General features: G+C 39.2%; 1 protein-coding gene across 1 annotated transcript in view; it reads left to right on the top strand.

Moving 5' to 3' along the window:
• The first annotated feature begins 283 nt into the window (after positions 1-283).
• Positions 284-19,584, top strand: part of LOC111747763 (serine/threonine-protein kinase WNK3-like) — a 37,981-nt gene continuing 18,680 nt past the window's right edge. The window contains exons 1-3 of the mRNA XM_023539341.2: positions 284-307; positions 1,329-1,393; positions 4,756-4,903. Coding sequence (XP_023395109.2) covers positions 284-307; positions 1,329-1,393; positions 4,756-4,903 — 237 coding nt within the window. The remainder of the gene's footprint in view (positions 308-1,328; positions 1,394-4,755; positions 4,904-19,584) is intronic.

The following is a 19,584-nucleotide window of genomic DNA, read 5'->3' as shown; positions in this document are numbered from 1 at the left end:
CCTTAATTTCCAAAAGATACTCTCTGACCTGTCCTTCCAGTCTTTAGGCACTTATTTTATGTCTTAATGATGCTCCTTAGCCCCAGCCAGCTACAGGCAATGACAGTGGTTTCCTGCTACCTCTCTGTCTGGCATGAGCTCCAGTATAGGTCAAATTGAGATGTGAACCTTCAGGCAGCCCCCAGACACACAATAATTTGCAAATAATGTTTGCTCTGTCCCATCTAGAGCCAGAGACCAGGCTCCCTCTCTGGGAGTTTTGGCCATCTGTTTTAAGATTGCCATGCCGAGCCATGAAGGGTGTCGGGTATGGCATGTAGAAAACCAACGCTTTCCTACCATTTATATGTTGCCTTTTTCTTGATTTGGAAACCTTGGTGACATAGTGGTTAAGAACTCAGCTGCTAACCAAAAGGTCCACAGTTCTAATCCACCAGGTGCTCCATGGAAACCGTACGGGGCAGTTCTACCCTGTCCTATAGGGTCACTATGAGTTGGAAGCAACTCGATGGCAGTGGGTTTGGGTTTTGGTTTTGATTCATCAGTCGTTTAGTTGCTGTAATCTCTTAATGGTTTCCAGAGTTCTGACAACGTTTGTTCTTTCAGTTTCTGCTTGGTTTTTTTGTATGTTTGTTTTTGGCGTTTTCGTGAGGGATGGGAGTATCAGCTGCGCATGTTGTCATCTTGCTCCAGACTTTTACATTTGCATTTTAAGATTACTCTATGCTGTCACCAACGACTGTGCACAGAATAGTGTTTGGAACTTTTTTTTAAGAGGGTTGGTATTTGCCTCCTTAGCAGGTTTAAATTTTTCCCCCGGTAGCCGGTGTTGCGCTACTGGATACTAATGTCTCAAAAGAATAATTAGCAGTAGTTTAGTGAAAAGATACTTTTTAAAAGTAGCAAGAGAGAGACATACATACCACGCAATATATTAAAATGATTCATTGATTTATCTTGTGTAATGAAAGCAACTCAACTTTTTAGTAGTAGCTTTACAGTCAGGACTGGAAGATGAATAATAGTGTATGCCATTGAAAAACAATGGAAACTAAAGTGCATAAAACAATGCTGTCTTTTTAAATAAAAATGTTGACGATTAAGAGTACATTTTATTTTTCTTTTATCTTTGGTAGTAACATCAACAATGTGATTTATATAGACCTATAAAAAAATTTTTTTATAGACAATAATATAGATATTCTACCTGGTTTTGAGATAACCAAAACATCAAATGTAACAATCATGTTTTCTAAAATAGCAAATTGCATTTCTATCTTGAAATTTAACTGTTACCGTGACAAGTTTTATTTCTATACTATTTACAGCCTGTATCCCAGCCAGCTGGAGTTGAACAACAGTCAGCTCTTCTAAAATCGGATTTAGTTCATAGGTAAGCATCTTTAAATTAATACCGTGAGAACAATGAGCATGTGATTAACTATGTGCACTCATTAGGATCTTAGTGTGTCTTGACCACAGAAGCTTCTCTGTTTTTGTATTTGTGTATATGTTTAGTAAAAATTATACGTGTTATTTTTACTTTTTTATGTCAATAAAAAGAACATGTTGCGGTCAAGTCAGTTCTGACTCATAGCAACCCTAAAGGACAGAGTAGAACTGCCCCTTGGGGTTTCCAAGGAGCGCCTGGTAGATTCGAACTGCTGACCTTTTGGTTAGCAGCCATAGCTCTTAACCACTATGCCACCAAGGTTTCTGTTTATGTCAGTAGTGATCATAAATCGTATGGATTGTGAGATAATTATTTTTTTGTTCTCTTTATGCTATTCTTTCCTAAGAAAAGCTTATAGAGATAAAAAAGAAGTAAGAAATAATTTAATATAGAATAAAATTTTAACTAATTTGAGGAAATAAGTAATAACTATATATATAATTGTGTTATTATTTGGGAGTTATAAACTAGTATTTTTCTCTATGTTGTTCGAATTGGGTAATTTCTGTTGTCCTGTGTTCACGTTCACTGATTCTTTCCTCTGTTGTATTCATTCTGCTTTTGTGCCCATTCAGTGAGTTTATTTCTTTTATTGAATTTTTTCAGTTCTGTAATTTCCACTTGGTTCTTTTTTATATCTTCTGTTTTGCGAGATTTTCTATTTTTTCATTTGTTTTAAGGGAATTTGTAATTGTTCATTGAAACATTTCGATGATGGCTGCTTTAATATCCTTGTCAGATAATTCCAATATCTGACTTATGTTGGTGTTGGCATCCGTTGATTGTCTTTTCTCATTTAAGTTGTGATTTTCCTAGTTTGGGATATGACAAGGGATTTTTGATTCCCACCTGGATGTTTTGAATATTATGTTAGTTGACTCTGGATCCTATTTAAATCTTGTTTTTTCACAGGGTACATGGGTCCTGACCTACTTTTGTGTGATCTTGTTCTAATGACAATTTTTTCCAGAGCCTTTGTAGTGCTCTTCCAGTCTGCCTCATTCACCTGAGGCCCTGGGGCTTCCTGTTGGTGCTGCCTGTCGGGGACAGAATGTACTTCTCTGGGTCTCTTGCCACTAGGTTCAGGAGGGGAGATGCTTGGTCAAGGGACAGAGATAGTACTTCCCCAGGCCTGGTCTCAGGCCTTCAGTGCTGCTGGGTAGGGGATCTGGAGATGCTGGATCTGCATTGCCTTTTGTTGCTGGGCAGGTTATCAGGAGACACCAAGCTGCAATGTTTTTCCTCAAGTCCTGGGTGTCACTAGCCAGTCTGCTTTCATCTTTTCACCATTCAGAGCTCTCCTATGATTGTATACTGTATTATTTTCAGAATTTTAAGTTGTACTTAGGAAGGAGGAACAGGGAGATACATGTTTCTGCCATCTTGTCCCAAACATGAAACTAGTGTTTTAAGGTAACTTTGAATGTGAATGATACAAACCATTAACTAGAATTATGTTCCTTTTATCTTCTGAAGAGGGTTATTTGATACTGCCATTTCTCTGCATGTTAAAAAAAAACTCCAAGGGTTACATTAACATACCTTATTCCACTACTTGTATTTATGCAAATTCTTTTTTACATGGGCACACAAAAAATTTAGGAGTTATTTTTATCTCTTCTTATCTATCTTTATGTAGATGTTTCATGAGTAATTTTTAGGAGAAAGGGCTTACCTAAAAATTTAAGTGATAACAGTTTGGTGCTTACCAATTTTATAATTTAAATTTCAAATGTATTCTATTAGAATTTTTGTATTTATTAAAGTATCTCAAGTTTATTAAAGAAAGAGCTAAAAATACCTTTGACCCAGATAAACTAAAACTTATTCTATGCTTTCATAATCATATTGATTTGAACCTACAAAATACAACCAATTACAGTTAATCATGTTGAACTGTTTTCACATCATTTATTTTCCTTTCTTGTTCTGCCTCCTGTACTGTTCCTGTATGTCACACTTAGTCTGTCTGTCGTATGTTGAGATTGTTATATAAATGGACATATTTTAAGTTAGAATTGGTTTTTAGAAATTTTATTTAAACATATTAATGAAGGAACCTCAAAACAAACAAGATAAAATTGATCTAGAGCATCCCAAAATAAAAGGTTTCACAGAGGTCCATCACTGGCAGTACTACCATGTGAGAAGATATCTGCCAAATAAATGCAATATGTATTGAGATATCTACCACCCGTCTGTCAATTTGTTGTACTGAGGTGGCTTGTGTATTGTTAGGATGCTGAAAGCTATACCACTGGTATGTCAAATACCACAGGTTTCTGTGGAGTTCCCTGTCTAAGAAGATTTAGAAGATAGGCTTGGAAATCTACTTCCAAAAGTTAGCCAATGAAAATCTTACGAATCACAGGAGAATATTATCTGACTCATTTGCTTTGGACACATCATCAAGAAGGATCAACCACTGGAGGAGGACATCATGTTTGGTGAACTAGAGGGCCAGTGAAGGTGTGGGAGACCCTCAGTGAGATAGATTGGCACAATAGCTGCAACAATGGGTTCAAACATGCTGGCGAATGTGAGCATGATGCAGGACTGGGCAACATTTTGTTGTGTTGTACGTGAGGCACAAGTTGGAGTCAACTTGACAGCAGCCAACAACATTAAGATATAATTCATGTACCCTTCAATTCACCCCATTAAAGTGTACAATTCAGTGGCTTTTAGTATAGTCACAACGTTGTTCAGTCAGAACTTTTTAAAAGGGTGTTATTGTTGTAAGCCATTGTCAAGTCCATTCCCAACTCATGGTGACCCCACACACAATGGAAAGAAATTGTTGCCCAGTCCTACACCATCTCCATGATTTGTTGTGGATCAGACTGTTGTGATCCATAGAGTTTTCACTGGCTGATTTTCTGAAGTAGATTTCCAGGCCTTTCTTCCTAGTCCATCTTAGTCTGGAACCTCCACTGAAATCTGTTCAGTATCATAGGAACATGCAAGCCTCCACTGACACATGGGTGGTGGCCACACATGAAGTGCATTGGCTAGGAATTGAACTAGGATCTCCAGCAGGGAAAGCGAGAATTCTGCCACTGAACCACCAATACATTTTCATTGAATTTATTATTTATGATTTTATAATTTGAAGTTTTCCTTAGACTTTAATACTTACTATATCAGGGTTTTTTTTTTTATATATCAGGATTGGAATGACCCCAGTCGTTAAAGAATTTCAGATGTTAACTCTCATTTGGGTTAAATATTGGGCTTTGAGAATTACAGAATGTTGTCTGCTGTGAGAAGTTGAACAAGTGTTACTTTTTTTTCACTACTAGCTTGAATCATGATGTAGCAGCTATGAAGGAAAACACCAATAGTCCTGATAACTCAAGTGGAAATGGCAAACAAGATCGGATTAAACAGAGAAGAGCTTCCTGTCCCCGACCAGAGAAGGGGACTAAATTCCAGCTTATTGTTCTTCAGGTCAGTATGTAAATATGTTTTCGTTAAGAGTGCATGTAGGGGTCTGGTGGGTTGGCAAGGGGTGATGTTGCTGAGGAAGTGGGTATAGAGTATTGTGAAACCCTCTCTAAAGTAACATTTCCCCCAGTTAAAAAAAAATTCCTGGAGGTGGAGCCAACACAGCACTACAGACAGAGGCACCACACCATCCTTCTGCAGCAGAGACCCAAAAAACTAAGTTAAACAGATACAAACATCAATCCTGAAACCTTAAGTACCAAATGAAGGAATAAAGAACTCGACCAAGCACCGACTGGAATAAGAAACTGACAGAGAACAGAGAACGAGAAGAGCTACAGAGTGGAGGCCCCCTACTGGCTAACGTGGCTGGATTTGCCTTCTTGGGCTACAGCTGCCAAAGAACTCAGACAGGGAGTACGGGAAGGTAACTTCATGGAACTTCCAACAGGAGACAGAGCACCTGGTAACCAGGGATACACGCTTTCCCTCCTCACACCCTTCTTCCCTCTAGGCGGCCTCCACTGCTTGCCAATGGGCCGTGGTTGCTCGGCTGGAGAGATACCAGCTTACTACCACCTGGATTCGCCATCTTGGGTTACAGCCGCCAAAGAACTCAGACAGGAAGGAAACTTCATAGAGCTCCCAGCAGGAGACAGAGCACCTGGTAACTAGGGATATGTGCTTTCCCACTACCCCCAACCTTCTTGCTTCTAGGCAGCCTCTGCTACTTGCTAATGGGCATGGTTGCTTGGCCAGAGAGACACACTAGCTCACTGCTGATAGGGATTGCCCCACTCCCACAATCTGGCCCCTTCAGTGCCATTTTTGTTTGTTTGTTTGGGTTTGTATTTTTGTTTGTTTGTTTTTTTATATTGCTTTTTTGGCTTTTTTTATTGCCCTTCTCTCACTCCCTTCCTCCCTTTTCTTTCTCCTGCTCTACTACCCCTGTGTGCTATCCCCTCCCCTTCCAGACAGGCTGTGATTTTTTGGTTTATTTGCTTTGTTCTTTTTATTTTAGTTTTTTCTTTGGTTTGTTTGTTTTTTGATATTGTTTTTGAGGCTTCTTCTGTTGCTTCTGTCTCTCTCCCTTCCTTCCTTTCCTTTCTCACACCGCGCCAGCCCCATGTGCCATCCACTCCCTTTCTTGACGGACTGTGATTTTTTGGTTTGTTTACTTTGTTCTTTTGTTTCTTTTATTCTTGTTTTCTTTTTCTTCTCTGTCTCTACTTTCCTTTCTCCCACCCACCCAGCCATGTGCACTGCCTCTGCCCCTTCTGAAGGGGCCGTGCTGCACAACTCGGTTGGAGATTCAGTACACACTGCATCCCTAGGTCACTGACCAGCTCCCTCAGTGCCATTTTATTTATTTATTTAATGTTTGTTTGTTCATTTGTTTTGAAATTTTTATTTCTGTTTTATTGTTTGTTTTTGTTACTGTTTCTTCTCCCTCTCTCCCATTCTTCCTTTCCCTTTGCTATCCACCTAGCCCCATGTGCTGCCTCCAACTTATTGGTGGGCTGTGCTGTACTGCTCAGCTGGAGAGCCTCTGGCACATGGCCCTCTGGGTCAGCACCACCCCCACAGGCCAGATTCCTCAATGCCATATTTTATATTTTTCTCTATCTTTCACCTTCCCCTTTTCCTTCTCCCTCCCACTAGGCCCTGTGCTGACTCCACCCCTTCCTGATGAGCCGTGCCATGCCACCCGGCAAGAGAGATATCACCTCACCGCCACCCCAGTTCTGCGCCACCTGCAGTGGCCAGTGCTCTGACCACAATGTTGTTTTTTTATGACTTGTATTTTCTTTACTTGTTTGTTTAATTGTTGGTTTCTTCCCACTCTTTCCCCTTTCCTTTCTGCCGCTCATCTAGCCCCGTGCACCACTAACACTGCTTCTGTACATGCCGAGCCACACAGCTCAGCTAGTGAGCCAACAGGTCATGGCCTCACCAGGTCTGCCATGCTCCCACCCACCGAATCCTATCACACCACCATTTTATTTACTTTTTTCTACTTCATTTTTACTTTTTGTTTCACTTTTTGCCTTTGTTTCTCTCTTCTTTCACTTACCCACTTAGCTATGCACATTGCATCATTTCCTTTCCCTCCTGCCTATCTGCACTGTTTGCCAAGTGCCATGCCCCGGACCCTACCCTGAAGTGCCCCCAGCCCTACCCCATCACCCCACTTTATGCTGCAAACTACCCACCACCACCCCTCTATAGCTGCACCATAGCTGAGTGACCAGTCCTGCCCACTTGGATAAGGTGGTGATAAGTATCGTGCCCACAGGTAAGTAAGCAACTAAACACACCCAGCCCACCTGCCCAGACATAACCAAATAAAACAAAAAGCAGGATGAAACAATCAAATTTACAATCAGTAAAGGAAGAAAATCCTGAATGTCCTGGAGGCAGCAGACAATATTAAAACATTACAAAAAAAAAACTGGAGAAGATGGCTTCAGAAAGAGACCAAAATAAAACACCAGATGACCTTCTGCTAGAGGCAAAGGCACTAAAACTACCTGATATGGAATTCAGAATTCTAATATTCAGGATTCTCTAATGGATGAAGGAAAATGCAGACAAAAATAAGGAAAAATAGACAATGTAATGAAAAATACAGACAAAATAAGGGAAAACAAAGACAAAATAATGGAAGAAATCAGGAAAATAGTACAGGAACAAAATGTCAAAATAAGTAAACAACTAGCAATCATACAAAAACAGCAATTACAAATCCATAAGATAAACAACAAGATTTCAGAACTGGACAGTATAAGAAGGTTTTAGGAGACATTTGAAACAATGGAACACACGATCAGTGAAATTGAAGACAAATGCTTGCATACCACTTTGTTTGAGCAAAAATCAGAGAAAAGAACAAAGAAAAATGATGAAACCTTGAGAATGATGTGGGGTACAATTAAAAGCAAAAATTTGCGAGTGATCGCAGCTCCAGAACAGGTGGAGAAAATGGAAAACACAGAGAGAATCATTGAAGATTTGCTGACAGAACACTGCCCTAATACCATGAAAGATGAAAAACTGACTATCCGAGAAGCTTAACAAACTCCATATGGGATAGACCCCCCCCCAAAAAAAAATCACCAAGGCATATCATAATCACACTTGCTAAAATCAAACACAAAGAATCCTGAGAACAGCTTGAGGAAAATGAAAAGTGACGTAAAAGCAGGAAACAGTAAAACCAAGCTCTGATTACACAACAGAAATCATGCAGGCAAGAAGGCAATGGGATGACGTACATAAAATCTTGAAAGGCAAAACAGCCAACCAAGAATAATATATCCTGCAAAACCCTCTCTCAAATATGATAGTGAAATTAGGACGTTTCCAGATAAACAGAAATTAAGGAAATACATAAAAACCAAACCAAACATACAAGGATTATTTAAGTGTGTCCTTTGGTTAGAGAACCAATTTTAGATGACAACCTGAATCTAGCACATGAGACAGCATCAGCCAGGTACCATTATATATAATAAACTCTCAAGGATAAAACAAAATTTTTAAAAATTTACAGCGGGTAACCAGAGACGTCAGTCTATGAATGACTACAATGTCAGAAAAATAAAAGAGGAAGTAAACGGTGTAGGTATAGAACTTTGAAATGGTGGGGGAGTCAAGTCGTTATCAAGTAATAAAAGACTGGTTTAAATTTAGGATGATAGGAGAAAATTTTAAGATAATCACAAAGAAACTTAACAAATCTTAACAAATCTACTCATCAAAATAAAGAAGGAAAACATAAATTCTTAGTAAACACAAAATCTACAAAAACAAAAGAAACAAAAAAATTACACAAAAAAATTCACACACAAATTCACCACAGAAGAGTAAGAGGAACAAAGAAAACGTCAGCACCACAAAGCACTACAAAATGAGAGCAATAAACTCATACCTGTCTGTAATCAGCACTGAACGTAAATGGCTTAAATGCACCCATAAAGAGACAGAGAGTGACAGAATGGATTAAAAAAAAAAAAACAGGACCCATCAACATACTGTGTACAAGAGACACACATTAGAAACAAAGACATAAATTTATTAATAAACAAAGAATGGAAAAAGATATATCAAGCAAACAACTACCAAAAAAGAGCAGGAGTGGCAATACTAATCACAGATAAAATAGACTTTAAAACCAAATCCACGATAAAAGACAAAGAAGGGCATTATATAATGATTAAAGGGAAAATCCACCCTGAAGACATAACTATAACAAATATCTACATACCCAATGACAGGGCTGCAGAATATATAAAACAAATTCTTAACAGCGCTGAAAAGAGAAATCGATAGTTCCACAATAATAGTAGCAGAATACAACACACGACTCTCGATAAACAACAGAACATCTGCAAAGAAACTCAACAAAAATACAGAAGATCTAAAGACCATAATCAACCAACTTGACCTCACAGGCATATAGAACACTCCATTCAACAGCAACTAATTACACATTCTTTTCTAATACCTGTGTAACATTCTCCAGAATAGACCACGTCTCAGGCCACAAAGTAACCCTCAACAAAATCCAAAACATTGAGATAATACAAAATAATACAAAAGTCAGTGCTCACTTAAAAAACAAACAAACAAACAAACAAAAACAGGAGACGATACAAATAACCCAAATAAGAAATGAAATAGGGGATACTAAAAACAGACCCAACTGAAATAAAAAGGATCATAACAGGGTACTACGAAAAACTATAGTCCAACATATTTGAAAACCTAGTGGACATGGACAAATTTCTAGAAACACACTACCTACACAAACTAACACAAAGTGATGAAAATCTGAACAGACCCATAACAAGAAGTAGAAATTTATAACAGGAAAAGCAAGGAAAAAAAAAATCAAATACATGAAAACTGAGAAACATCCTGCTTAAAAACCACTGGATAATAGAAGAAGTCAAAGATGGAATAAAAAAATTCCTAGAATCAAATGAAAATGAAAACACATCATACCTAAACCTTTGGAACACAACAAAGGCAGTGCTCAGAGGCTAATTTATATAGCTGCAGATGCACACATTGAAAAAGAAGAAGGACAAAATCAAAATGTTAGCACTCCAACTCGAAGAAATAAGAGAGCAGCAAAAGAAGCCCAAAGACACGAGAAGAAAGGAAATAATAAAGATCAGGGCAGAAATAGAACAGAAAAGCAATACAAAGAATCAACAAAACCAAAGTTTGTTCTTTGAAAAAAAAATTTTTTTTTTTGTTCTTTGAAAGGATCAACAAAATCGACAAACCATTGGCCAAATTCACAAGAGAAGAACAAGAGGCGAAGGCTATGCACAAGCACTTCACCCCAAAGAAGACATTCACATGGCTAACAAATACATGAGGAAATGCTCATGATCATTAGCCATTAAACCCATCAAAAAAAATAGAAATTCAAATCAAAACTACAATGAGATACCATCTTACCCCAACCAGGCTGGCATTAATCCAAAGAACACAAAATAATAAATGTTGAGAGGTGGTGGAGAGACTGGAACACTTATACACTGCTGGTGGGAATGTAAAATGGTACAACCACTTTGGAAATCAATTTGGTGCTTCCTTAAAAAGCTGGAAATAGAACTACCATACGATCCAGCAATCCCACTCCTTGGAATATATCCTAGAGAAATAAGAGCCCTCACATGAACAGATATATGCACACCCATATTCATTTGCAGCACTGTTTACAATAGCAAAAAGATAGAAACAACCAAGGTGTCCATCAACAGATGAATGGATAAATTATGGTATATGCACATAGTAGAATACTATGAAACGATTAAGAACAATGATGAATCTGTGAAACATGAGGAATCTGGAAGGCATTATGCTGAGTGAAATTAGTCAGTTGCAAAAGGACAAATATTGTATGAGACCACTATTACAAGAACTCAAGAACAAGTTTAAACACGGAACATATAATCTTTGATGGTTATGAGGGTCGGGAGGGAGGGAGAGGGGTATTCACTAATTAGGTGGTAGACAAGAAGTATTTTAGACGACAGGAAAGACAACACAATACAGGGGAGGTCAGCACAACTGGACTGATCGAAAAGCTAAGAAGTTTCCTGAATACAACCAAATGCTTCAAAGACCAGAGTAGCAGGGGCAGGGGTCTGGGGACCATGGTTTCAGGAGACATCTAGGTCATTTGGCATAACAAAGTGTATTAAGAAAAAGTTCTGCATCCCACTTTGGTGAGTGGTGTTTGGGGTCTTTAACGCTATCAAGAGGCCATTTAAGATGCATCAATTAGTCCCACCCCACCTGGAGCAATGGAGAATGAAGAACTGCAAAGACACAACGTAAATATGAGCCCAAGAGACAAAAAGGGCCACATAAAACAGAGACTACATCAGTCTGAGACCAGAAGAACTAAATGGTGCCCGGTTACCACCAATGACTTCCCTGACAAGTAACACAACAGAGAATCCCTGATGGAGCAGGAGAACAGTGGGATGCAGACCTCAAATTTTTGTAAAAAGACCAGACTTAATGATATGAGACTAGAGGGACCCCAGGGGTCATGGTCCCTGGACCCTCTGTTAGCCCAAGACTGTAGCCATTCCCAAAGCCAACTCTTCAAACAGGGATTGGACTGGAGTATAAGAGAGTAAATGATATTGGTGAGGAGTGAGCTTCTTGGCTCAAGTAGACACGAGACTATGTGGGCAGCTTCTGTCTGGAGGTAAGATGAGAATGCAGACAGGGACAGTAGCTGGTTGAATGGTCACGGGGAGTACAGGGTGGAGAGGAGGAGTGTGCTATCTCAGGAGGAGAGTAGCTAGGAGTACCTAGCAAGGTGTGTATAAGTTTTTGTCTGAGATATTGATTTGATTCATAAACTTTCACTTAAAGCACAATAAATGAAAGATTAAATAAAAAGTCAATGCTCACTTAAAGAAAAACAGGAAAAGATACAAATAACCCAAATAAGAAATGAAATAGGGGATACTAAAACAGACCCAACTGAAATAAAAAGGATCGTAACAGAGTGCTATGAAAAACTATACTCCAACAAATTTGAAAACCTAGTGGACATGGACAAATTCCGAGAAACACACTACCTACGCAAACTAACACAAAGTGAAGAAAATCTGAACAGACCCACAACAAGAGAAGAGATTGAAAAGGTAATAATAATAATTAAAAAAACACCCAACAAAAGAAGCCCTGGCCCAGATGGTTTCACTTGGTAATTCTACCAAACATTCAGAGAAAAGCTTAAATCAGTGCTATTCTAAATATTTCAGAACATAGAAAAGGAAGAGATACTTCTGAATTCATTCTGCGAAGCCAGCATAATAACCCTGATACCAAAACCAGGCAAAGACACCACAAAGAAAGCAAATGACAGACCAATATCTCTCATGAATATAGATGCAAAAATTGTCAACAAAAGTGTAACCAATACAATGTACCATCATATCAAAAAAATAATACACTGCGACCAACTGGGATTCATACCTTTTATGCAAGGATGGTTCACAATTAGAAAATCAGTGTAATAAACCACATAAATAAAAAGAAGTAAAAGAATCCCATGATCATCTCAATTGACAGAGAAAAGGCATCAACAAAGTCCAACACCCATTCCTTGTAAAAACTCCTAATAAAATAGGCATTGAAGGGAAATTCCTCAACACAAAAAGGACGTCTATACAGAACCAACAGCTGACATCATTCTTAATGCAGAGAGGCTGAAAACATTCCCCTTGAGTACAGGAACAAGACAAGGATACCCTTTATCACCACTCCTATTTAACATTGTGTTGAAAGTCCTAGCTCAAGCCATAAGGCAAGAAAAAGAAAGAACATCAGAATTGGTAAGGAAGAAGTAAAACTATGTGCGGATGATATGATACTATACATAGAAAACCCAAAAGACTGCACGAGAAAACTACCGAAACTAATAGATTCAGCAGAGCAGCAGGATACAAGATAAACATATAAAGATCAGTTGGATTCCTTTACACCAATAAAGAGAACTACGAAAAGAAAATCAAGAAATTTGATACCATTTATGTTGTTGTTGTTGTGTGCCATTGAGTCGATTCTGACTTATAACAACCCTATAGGACAGAGTAGAACTGCCCCATATGATTTCCAAGGAGCGGCTGGTGAATTTGAATTGCCAACTTTTAGTTAGCAGCCTGAGGTCTTAACCACTTCGCCACCAGGAATAAACCTAACCAGGGATGTAAAAGACCTATACAAAGAGAACTACAAAACACTATTCCAAGAAACCAATAGCGACCTACATAAGTTGAAAAAGATACCATGCTCATGGATGGGTAGACTTAACATTGTGAAAATGTCAGTTCTACCCAAACCAAAAATCCCAGTGCCGTCAAGTCGATTCCAACTCATAGTGACCCTATTCTACCCAAAGCAATCTACAAATACAATGTAATCCCAATGAAAATACCCACAGCTTTCTTTAAAGAGATGGGAAAAGTTACCATTTTCTTTATATGGGAAGGGAATAGGCCCCAGATAAGTAAAGCACTATTGCAGAAGAGTAAAGTAGGAGGACTTGCAATACCTGACCTCAGAACCTACTATACAGCTATGGTAGTCAAAACAGCCTGGTACTGGTACAACGACGGACACATTGACCAATGGAAGAGAATTGATAATTCAGATGTAAATCCATCCACCTACAGTCACCTGATCTTCGACAAAGGCCCAAAGTCCATCAAATGTGGAAAAAAAGGGAAAAGACAGTCTTTTAAACAAATGGTTCTTGCAAAACTACATGTCCACCTGTAAAAAAATGAAACAGGACCCATACCTCACACAATACACAAAAACTAATGGTGGATCAGAGACCTGAATATAAAACCAAAAAGTATAAAGATCATAGAAGAAAAAATAGGGGCAATGCTAGAGGCCCTAATATACGGCATTAACAGGATATAAACCATGACCAACAATACACAGACACCAGAAGATAAGCTAGATAACTGGGATCTTAAAAATTAAACACTTAACATTCATGAAAAGACTTCACCAAAAGAGTAAAAAGAGGACCTACAGACTGGGAACAAAAATTTGGCTATTACAAATCAGACAAAAGTCTAATCTCTAAAATCTGTAGGAAAGTCCAACACCTTTATAACAAAAAGACAAATAATCCAATTCAAAAATAGGCAAAGGCTATGAACAGGTACTTCACCAAAAAGTCATTCAAGCACCTGGAAATGCTCATTACCAGTAGCCATTAGAGAAATGCAAATCAAAACCACAATGAGATACCATCTCACCCAGGCATTACTGGGTGTCTTACCTAGTGCTGCTATAACAGAAATAACACAAGTGGATGGCTTTAACAAAGAGAAATTTATTTCCTCACAGTAAAGTAGGCTAAAAGTCCAAATTCAGGGCATCGGCTCCAGGGGAAGGCTTTCTTTCTTGGTCAGCTCTGGAGGAAGGTCTTTGTCCTCAATCTCCCCCTGGTCGAGGAGCTTCTCAGGTGCTCTGCTCTCGGTGCTGCTTTCTTGATGGTATGAGGTCCCCAACTCTCTGCTAGCTCCCCTTTTCTCTTCAGAGATAAAAGGCAGTGCAGGCCACACACCAGGGAAACTTCCTTTGTATTAGATCAGGGATGTGAGCTGGTAAGGGTGTTACAATGCCACCCTAATCCTCTTTAACATTAAATTACAATCACAAAATGGAGGACAACCACAGAGTACTAGGAATCATGGCCTAACCAAGTTAATACATACATTTTGTGGGGGGGACATAATTTAGTCCATGACATGACCCTTTGGCACCCAGAAAATCATGTTCTTGCAAAATGCAAATCATATTCATCCCATCATATCATAGCAAAAGTCTTAACTCCAAGTCCAAAATCCGAACATTCCTCTTCCATCTGTGAAATCTATAATACAAATTATCTGCTTCTAAAATACAATGGTAGAATAGGCACAAGCTAGACATTTCCATTACAAATAGGAGAAATTGGAGGGAAAGAAGGCATAAAGTAATTCTTTGTTCTCTGAGACAATTTACACAATGACCCTGCTCTCTAGACTCTAGGTATTGGCCATACTCTCTGGATTCTGAGTGGAGGCCTTTTGGCCCTGGGCTTGACCTCCGCCTTCCAGGCCCACTGTGACAGCAACTCTGCTGCCTAGGCTTTAGGTGCACCATTCTCCTAGTCCATTTGAATGGCAACTCCATCCTTAGAAACACCAGAGGCCATGGCTCCACCCCTGAGGTCATGGCCATACCATTTGAGACTGAGGCAGCTCGGCTTCTTATGTTCCTTGTCTCTTCAGCTTCTGTTTCCTGGCCTCTCTGCCTCTGGGGTCTTAAACCTGCATCTGCCCTGCTTGGGCAAGTGTTCCAAAGGTCAGTAGTTCCACCATAAGTATCTCTTGAGAGATAACAGGTGGTGCAGTCCACTAGCAGGGAAACTCCCTTTATGATTGGATCAGGGATGTGAACTGGTAAGGGTGTTGCAATCCCACACTAATCTTCTTTAACATAAAATCACAATCACAAAATGGAAGACAACCACAGAATACTGGGAATCATGGCCTAACCAAGTTAATACACAAGTTTTGGGGTGGGGGGGGGGACATAATCCATGACACTGGCATAAACCAAAAAAATAGAAAATGAAAATTTTGGAGAGGCTGTGGGGAGATTGGAACTTTAAGCACTGCTGGTATGAATGTAGAATGATAAAAACCATTTTGGAAAACAATGTGGTGCTTCCTTAAAGAGCTGGAAATAGAAATATCATACAATCTAGCAACCCCACTCCTCGGAATATATCCTAGAAATAAGAGCTGTCACACTAATAAACATATGTACGCCATTGTTCATTGCAGCATTGTTAACAATAGCAAAAAGATGGAAACAACCTAGATGCCCATCAACAGATGAATGGATAAACAAACTATGGTATGAACACACAGTTGAATACTATGCAATGCTGTGGAATAATGATGAATCTGCGAAGCATGTCACACTTGAATGAATCTAGAGGGCATTATGCTGAGTGAAATAAGTCAATCAAAAAAGAACAAATACTGTATGAGACCACTACTATAAAAACTCATGAAAAGGTTTACACACAAAAAGAAACAAATCTTTGATGGTTACAAGGGGGGGTGGGTGGGAGAGAAAAACACTAAATAGACAATAGATATGTGGTAACTTTGGTGAAGGAGAAGACACAATACGTGGGAAGCCAGCACAAGTTGTCCAGGGCAAGATCATGAAGGATTCACAGACACATCCGAACTCCCTCAGGGAACTAATTACTGCGCTGAGATCTGTGGAGACCATGTAGATCAATTGGCATAACATAGTTTATAAAGCAAATGTTCTACATTCTACCTTGGTGAGTAGCATCTGGTGTCTTAAAAGCTTGTGAGCGGCTATCTAAGATATTCTACTGGTCTCACTCCATCTGGAGCAAGGGAGAATGAAGAAAGCCAAAGACACACGAGAAAAATTATTCCAAAGGACTAATGGACCGCAACTACCACAGCCTCCACCAGACTGAGTCCAGCACAACTAGATGGTGCCTGGCTGCCACCACCAATTGCTATGACAGGGATCACAATCGAGGGACCTGGACAGAAGTAGAAAAAAATGTAGAAAAAATTCTAACACATGCACACAATAGACCAGACTTACTAGTCAGACAGAAAGTGGAGAAACTCCGATAGTATGGCCCGGAATAGCCTTACAACCCTGTAATGGAGTCACTGCTAAGGTTCACCCTTCAGCCAAAGATTAGGCCCATAAAACAATACAAGACTAAATAGGCAAACCAGCCGAGGGGCAAGGACGAAAAGGCAGAAGTGGACAGGAAAGCTGGTAATGGGGAACCCAAGGTCAAGAAGGGGAGAGGGTTGACATGTCATGGTGTTGACAACCAATGCCGCAAAACAGTATGTGTATTAATTGTTTAATTTGAAACTAGTTTGCTATGTAACCTTCATGTAAAGTACAATAAAAAAATTAAAATTCCTGATAAAAGTATTATGTGTTAATTGTTAAACTTGGAGAAATATAAGGAAGAAAATAAAAATCACTTGTAATCCCACCATTCAGAGATAGCTCCCATTTTTTTTATTCCCATCTCTTTTTTTAATGTATCAGTACCATTTTACATGATTAAGATTGTAATACTACTAATAATAATAGTAGCAAAAACTTACTGAATTCTTCTGTACTAGACACCCCAAATGGAGTATCTGGGTTGTGCACATGGTTAAGCACTCAGCTGCTAATTGAAAGTTTGGTGGTTCAGATCCACCTGCAGGTACCTTGGAAGAAAGGCCTGGCCATCTAGTTTGAAAAAATCAGCTATTGAAAACCCTACTCTGACAGGCCTACACTGACACACATGAGGTCAGTCGCCATGTGTCAAAATCAACTTAGTGGCAACTGGGGGGGGAAAGGCACTGCAAATGTTATACGTTTAATTTTTCAGTAGCCCTGTATGGTCGGTGGTAATATACTCTTCTGCACAAACGAAGACACTAAAGTTCATAGATGTAAAATAATTTGCCTAAAGTTCTAGCAAATGATAGATCTGAACTCAGATTATACTTTAAAGCCCATATGTATAACCAATTTTGAATGGATGTTTAAACTCACGTGCAATTTTATATCCTGCCTTTTTTGAAACTTTACATATATATATGCATATAGTACATTTTATTGTGTCATAAAGTAATTTTTCAATAACATGGTATTTTAAGTGGCTACATTAGATACTCCATTTCACAGAAGTGTTATGTTATTCCTCACATAGGTTCTTTCTGCCAGTCTACCTTCTTTTTCTGGCTAACTTTCTCTCTCCCTCTGTAGCACATATCCTTGAACACAAATCTTACTATATATCTATTTTTTTAATTTTTATTATGCTTTAAGCGAAAGTTTACAAATCAAATTAGTCTCTTGTACAAAAATTTATATACACCTTGCTATATACTCCAAAATGCTCTCCCCCTAATGAGAGAGCGCACTCCTTCCCTCCACTCTTTTTTTTCGAGAGCACACTCCTTCCCTCCACTCTTTTTTTTCGTGTCCATTCGATGAGCATCTGGCCCCCTCTGCCCACTCATCTCCCCTCCAGACAGGAGAAGCCAACATAGCCTCATGTGTCTACTTGATCCAAGAAGCTCATTCTTCACCAGTACCATTTTCTATCCCATTGTCCAGTCCAGTCCTTGTCTGGAGAGTTCCTTTGGGAATGTTCCTGTCTTGGGCTAACAGAAGGTCTGGGGACCATGACCGCTGGGGTCCTTCTAGTCTCAGTCAGACCGTTAAGTCTGGTCTTTTTATGAGAATTTGGGGTCTGCATCCCACTGCTCTCTTCCTCCCTCAGGGGTTCTCTGTTGTGTTTCCTGTCAGGGCAGTCATCGGCTGTAGCTGGGCACCATCTAGTTCTTCTGGTCTCAGGCTGATGTAGCCTCTAGTTTATGTGGCCCTTTCTGACTCCTGGGCTCATAATTACCTTGTGTCTTTGGTGTTCTTCATTCTCCTTTGATCCAGGTAAGTTGAGACCAACTGATGCATATTAGCTGGGTGCTTGCTAGCATTTAAGACTCCAGACGCCACTCTCCAAAGTGGGAGGCAGAATGTTTTCTTAATAGATTTTATTATGCCAGTTGACCAAGATGTTGCCTGAAACTGTGGTTCCCAAACCCCCGCCCCTGCTACACTGGCCTTCAAAGCATTCAGTTTACTCAGGAAACTTCTTTGTTTTTGGTTTAGTACAGATGTGCTGACCTCTCCTGTATTGTGTGATGTCTTTCCCTTCACCTAAAGTAGTTCTTACCTACTATCTAATTAGTGTATACCCTCCCTCTTAACCTCCCTCCCCCCTCTCCTAACCATCAAAGAATATTTTCTTCTGTTTAAACTATTTCTTGAGTCCTTATAATAGTGGTCTTATACAATATTTGTCCTTTTGCAACTAATTTCATTCAGCATAATGCCTTCCAGATTCTTCCATGTTATGAAATATTTCATGGATTCATCATTGTTCATTATTGATGCATAGTATTCCATTGTGTGAATATACCATAATTTATCCATTCATCCGTTGAAGGGCACCTTGGCTGCTTCCATCTTTTTGCTATTGTAAACAGTGCTGCAATGAACATAGGTGTGCATGTCTGTTCATGTAAAGGCTCTTATTTCTCTAGGATATATTCTAAGGAGTAGGATTGCTGGATCGTATAGCAGTTGTATTTCTAGCTTTTTAAGGAAGCACCAAATCGATTTCCAAAGGGGTTGTACCATTTTACATTCCCACCAGCAGTGTATAAGTGTTCCAGACTCTCCACAACCTCTCCAACATTTATTATTTTGTGTTTTTTGGATTAATCTCAGCCTTGTTGGGGTGAGATGGTATCTCATTGTAGTTTTGATCTGCATTTCTCTAATGGCTAATGATCGTGAGCATTTCCTCATGTATCTGTTAGCTACCTGAATGTCTTCTTTAGTGAAGTGCCTGTTCATATATTTAGCCCATTTTTCAATTGGGTTGTTTGTCTTTTTGTAGGTAAGTTTTTGCAGTATCATGTAGATTTTAGAGATCAGGCTCTTATCGGAAATGTCATAGCTAAAAACTTTTTCCCAGTCTGTAGGTCCTCTTT

Source organism: Loxodonta africana, chromosome X (assembly GCF_030014295.1).
Source record: "Loxodonta africana isolate mLoxAfr1 chromosome X, mLoxAfr1.hap2, whole genome shotgun sequence".
Taxonomy (NCBI): Eukaryota; Metazoa; Chordata; class Mammalia; order Proboscidea; family Elephantidae; genus Loxodonta; species Loxodonta africana.
Note: the sequence above shows the minus strand (reverse complement) of the source record. Positions and strands in the feature narration are given on the sequence as shown.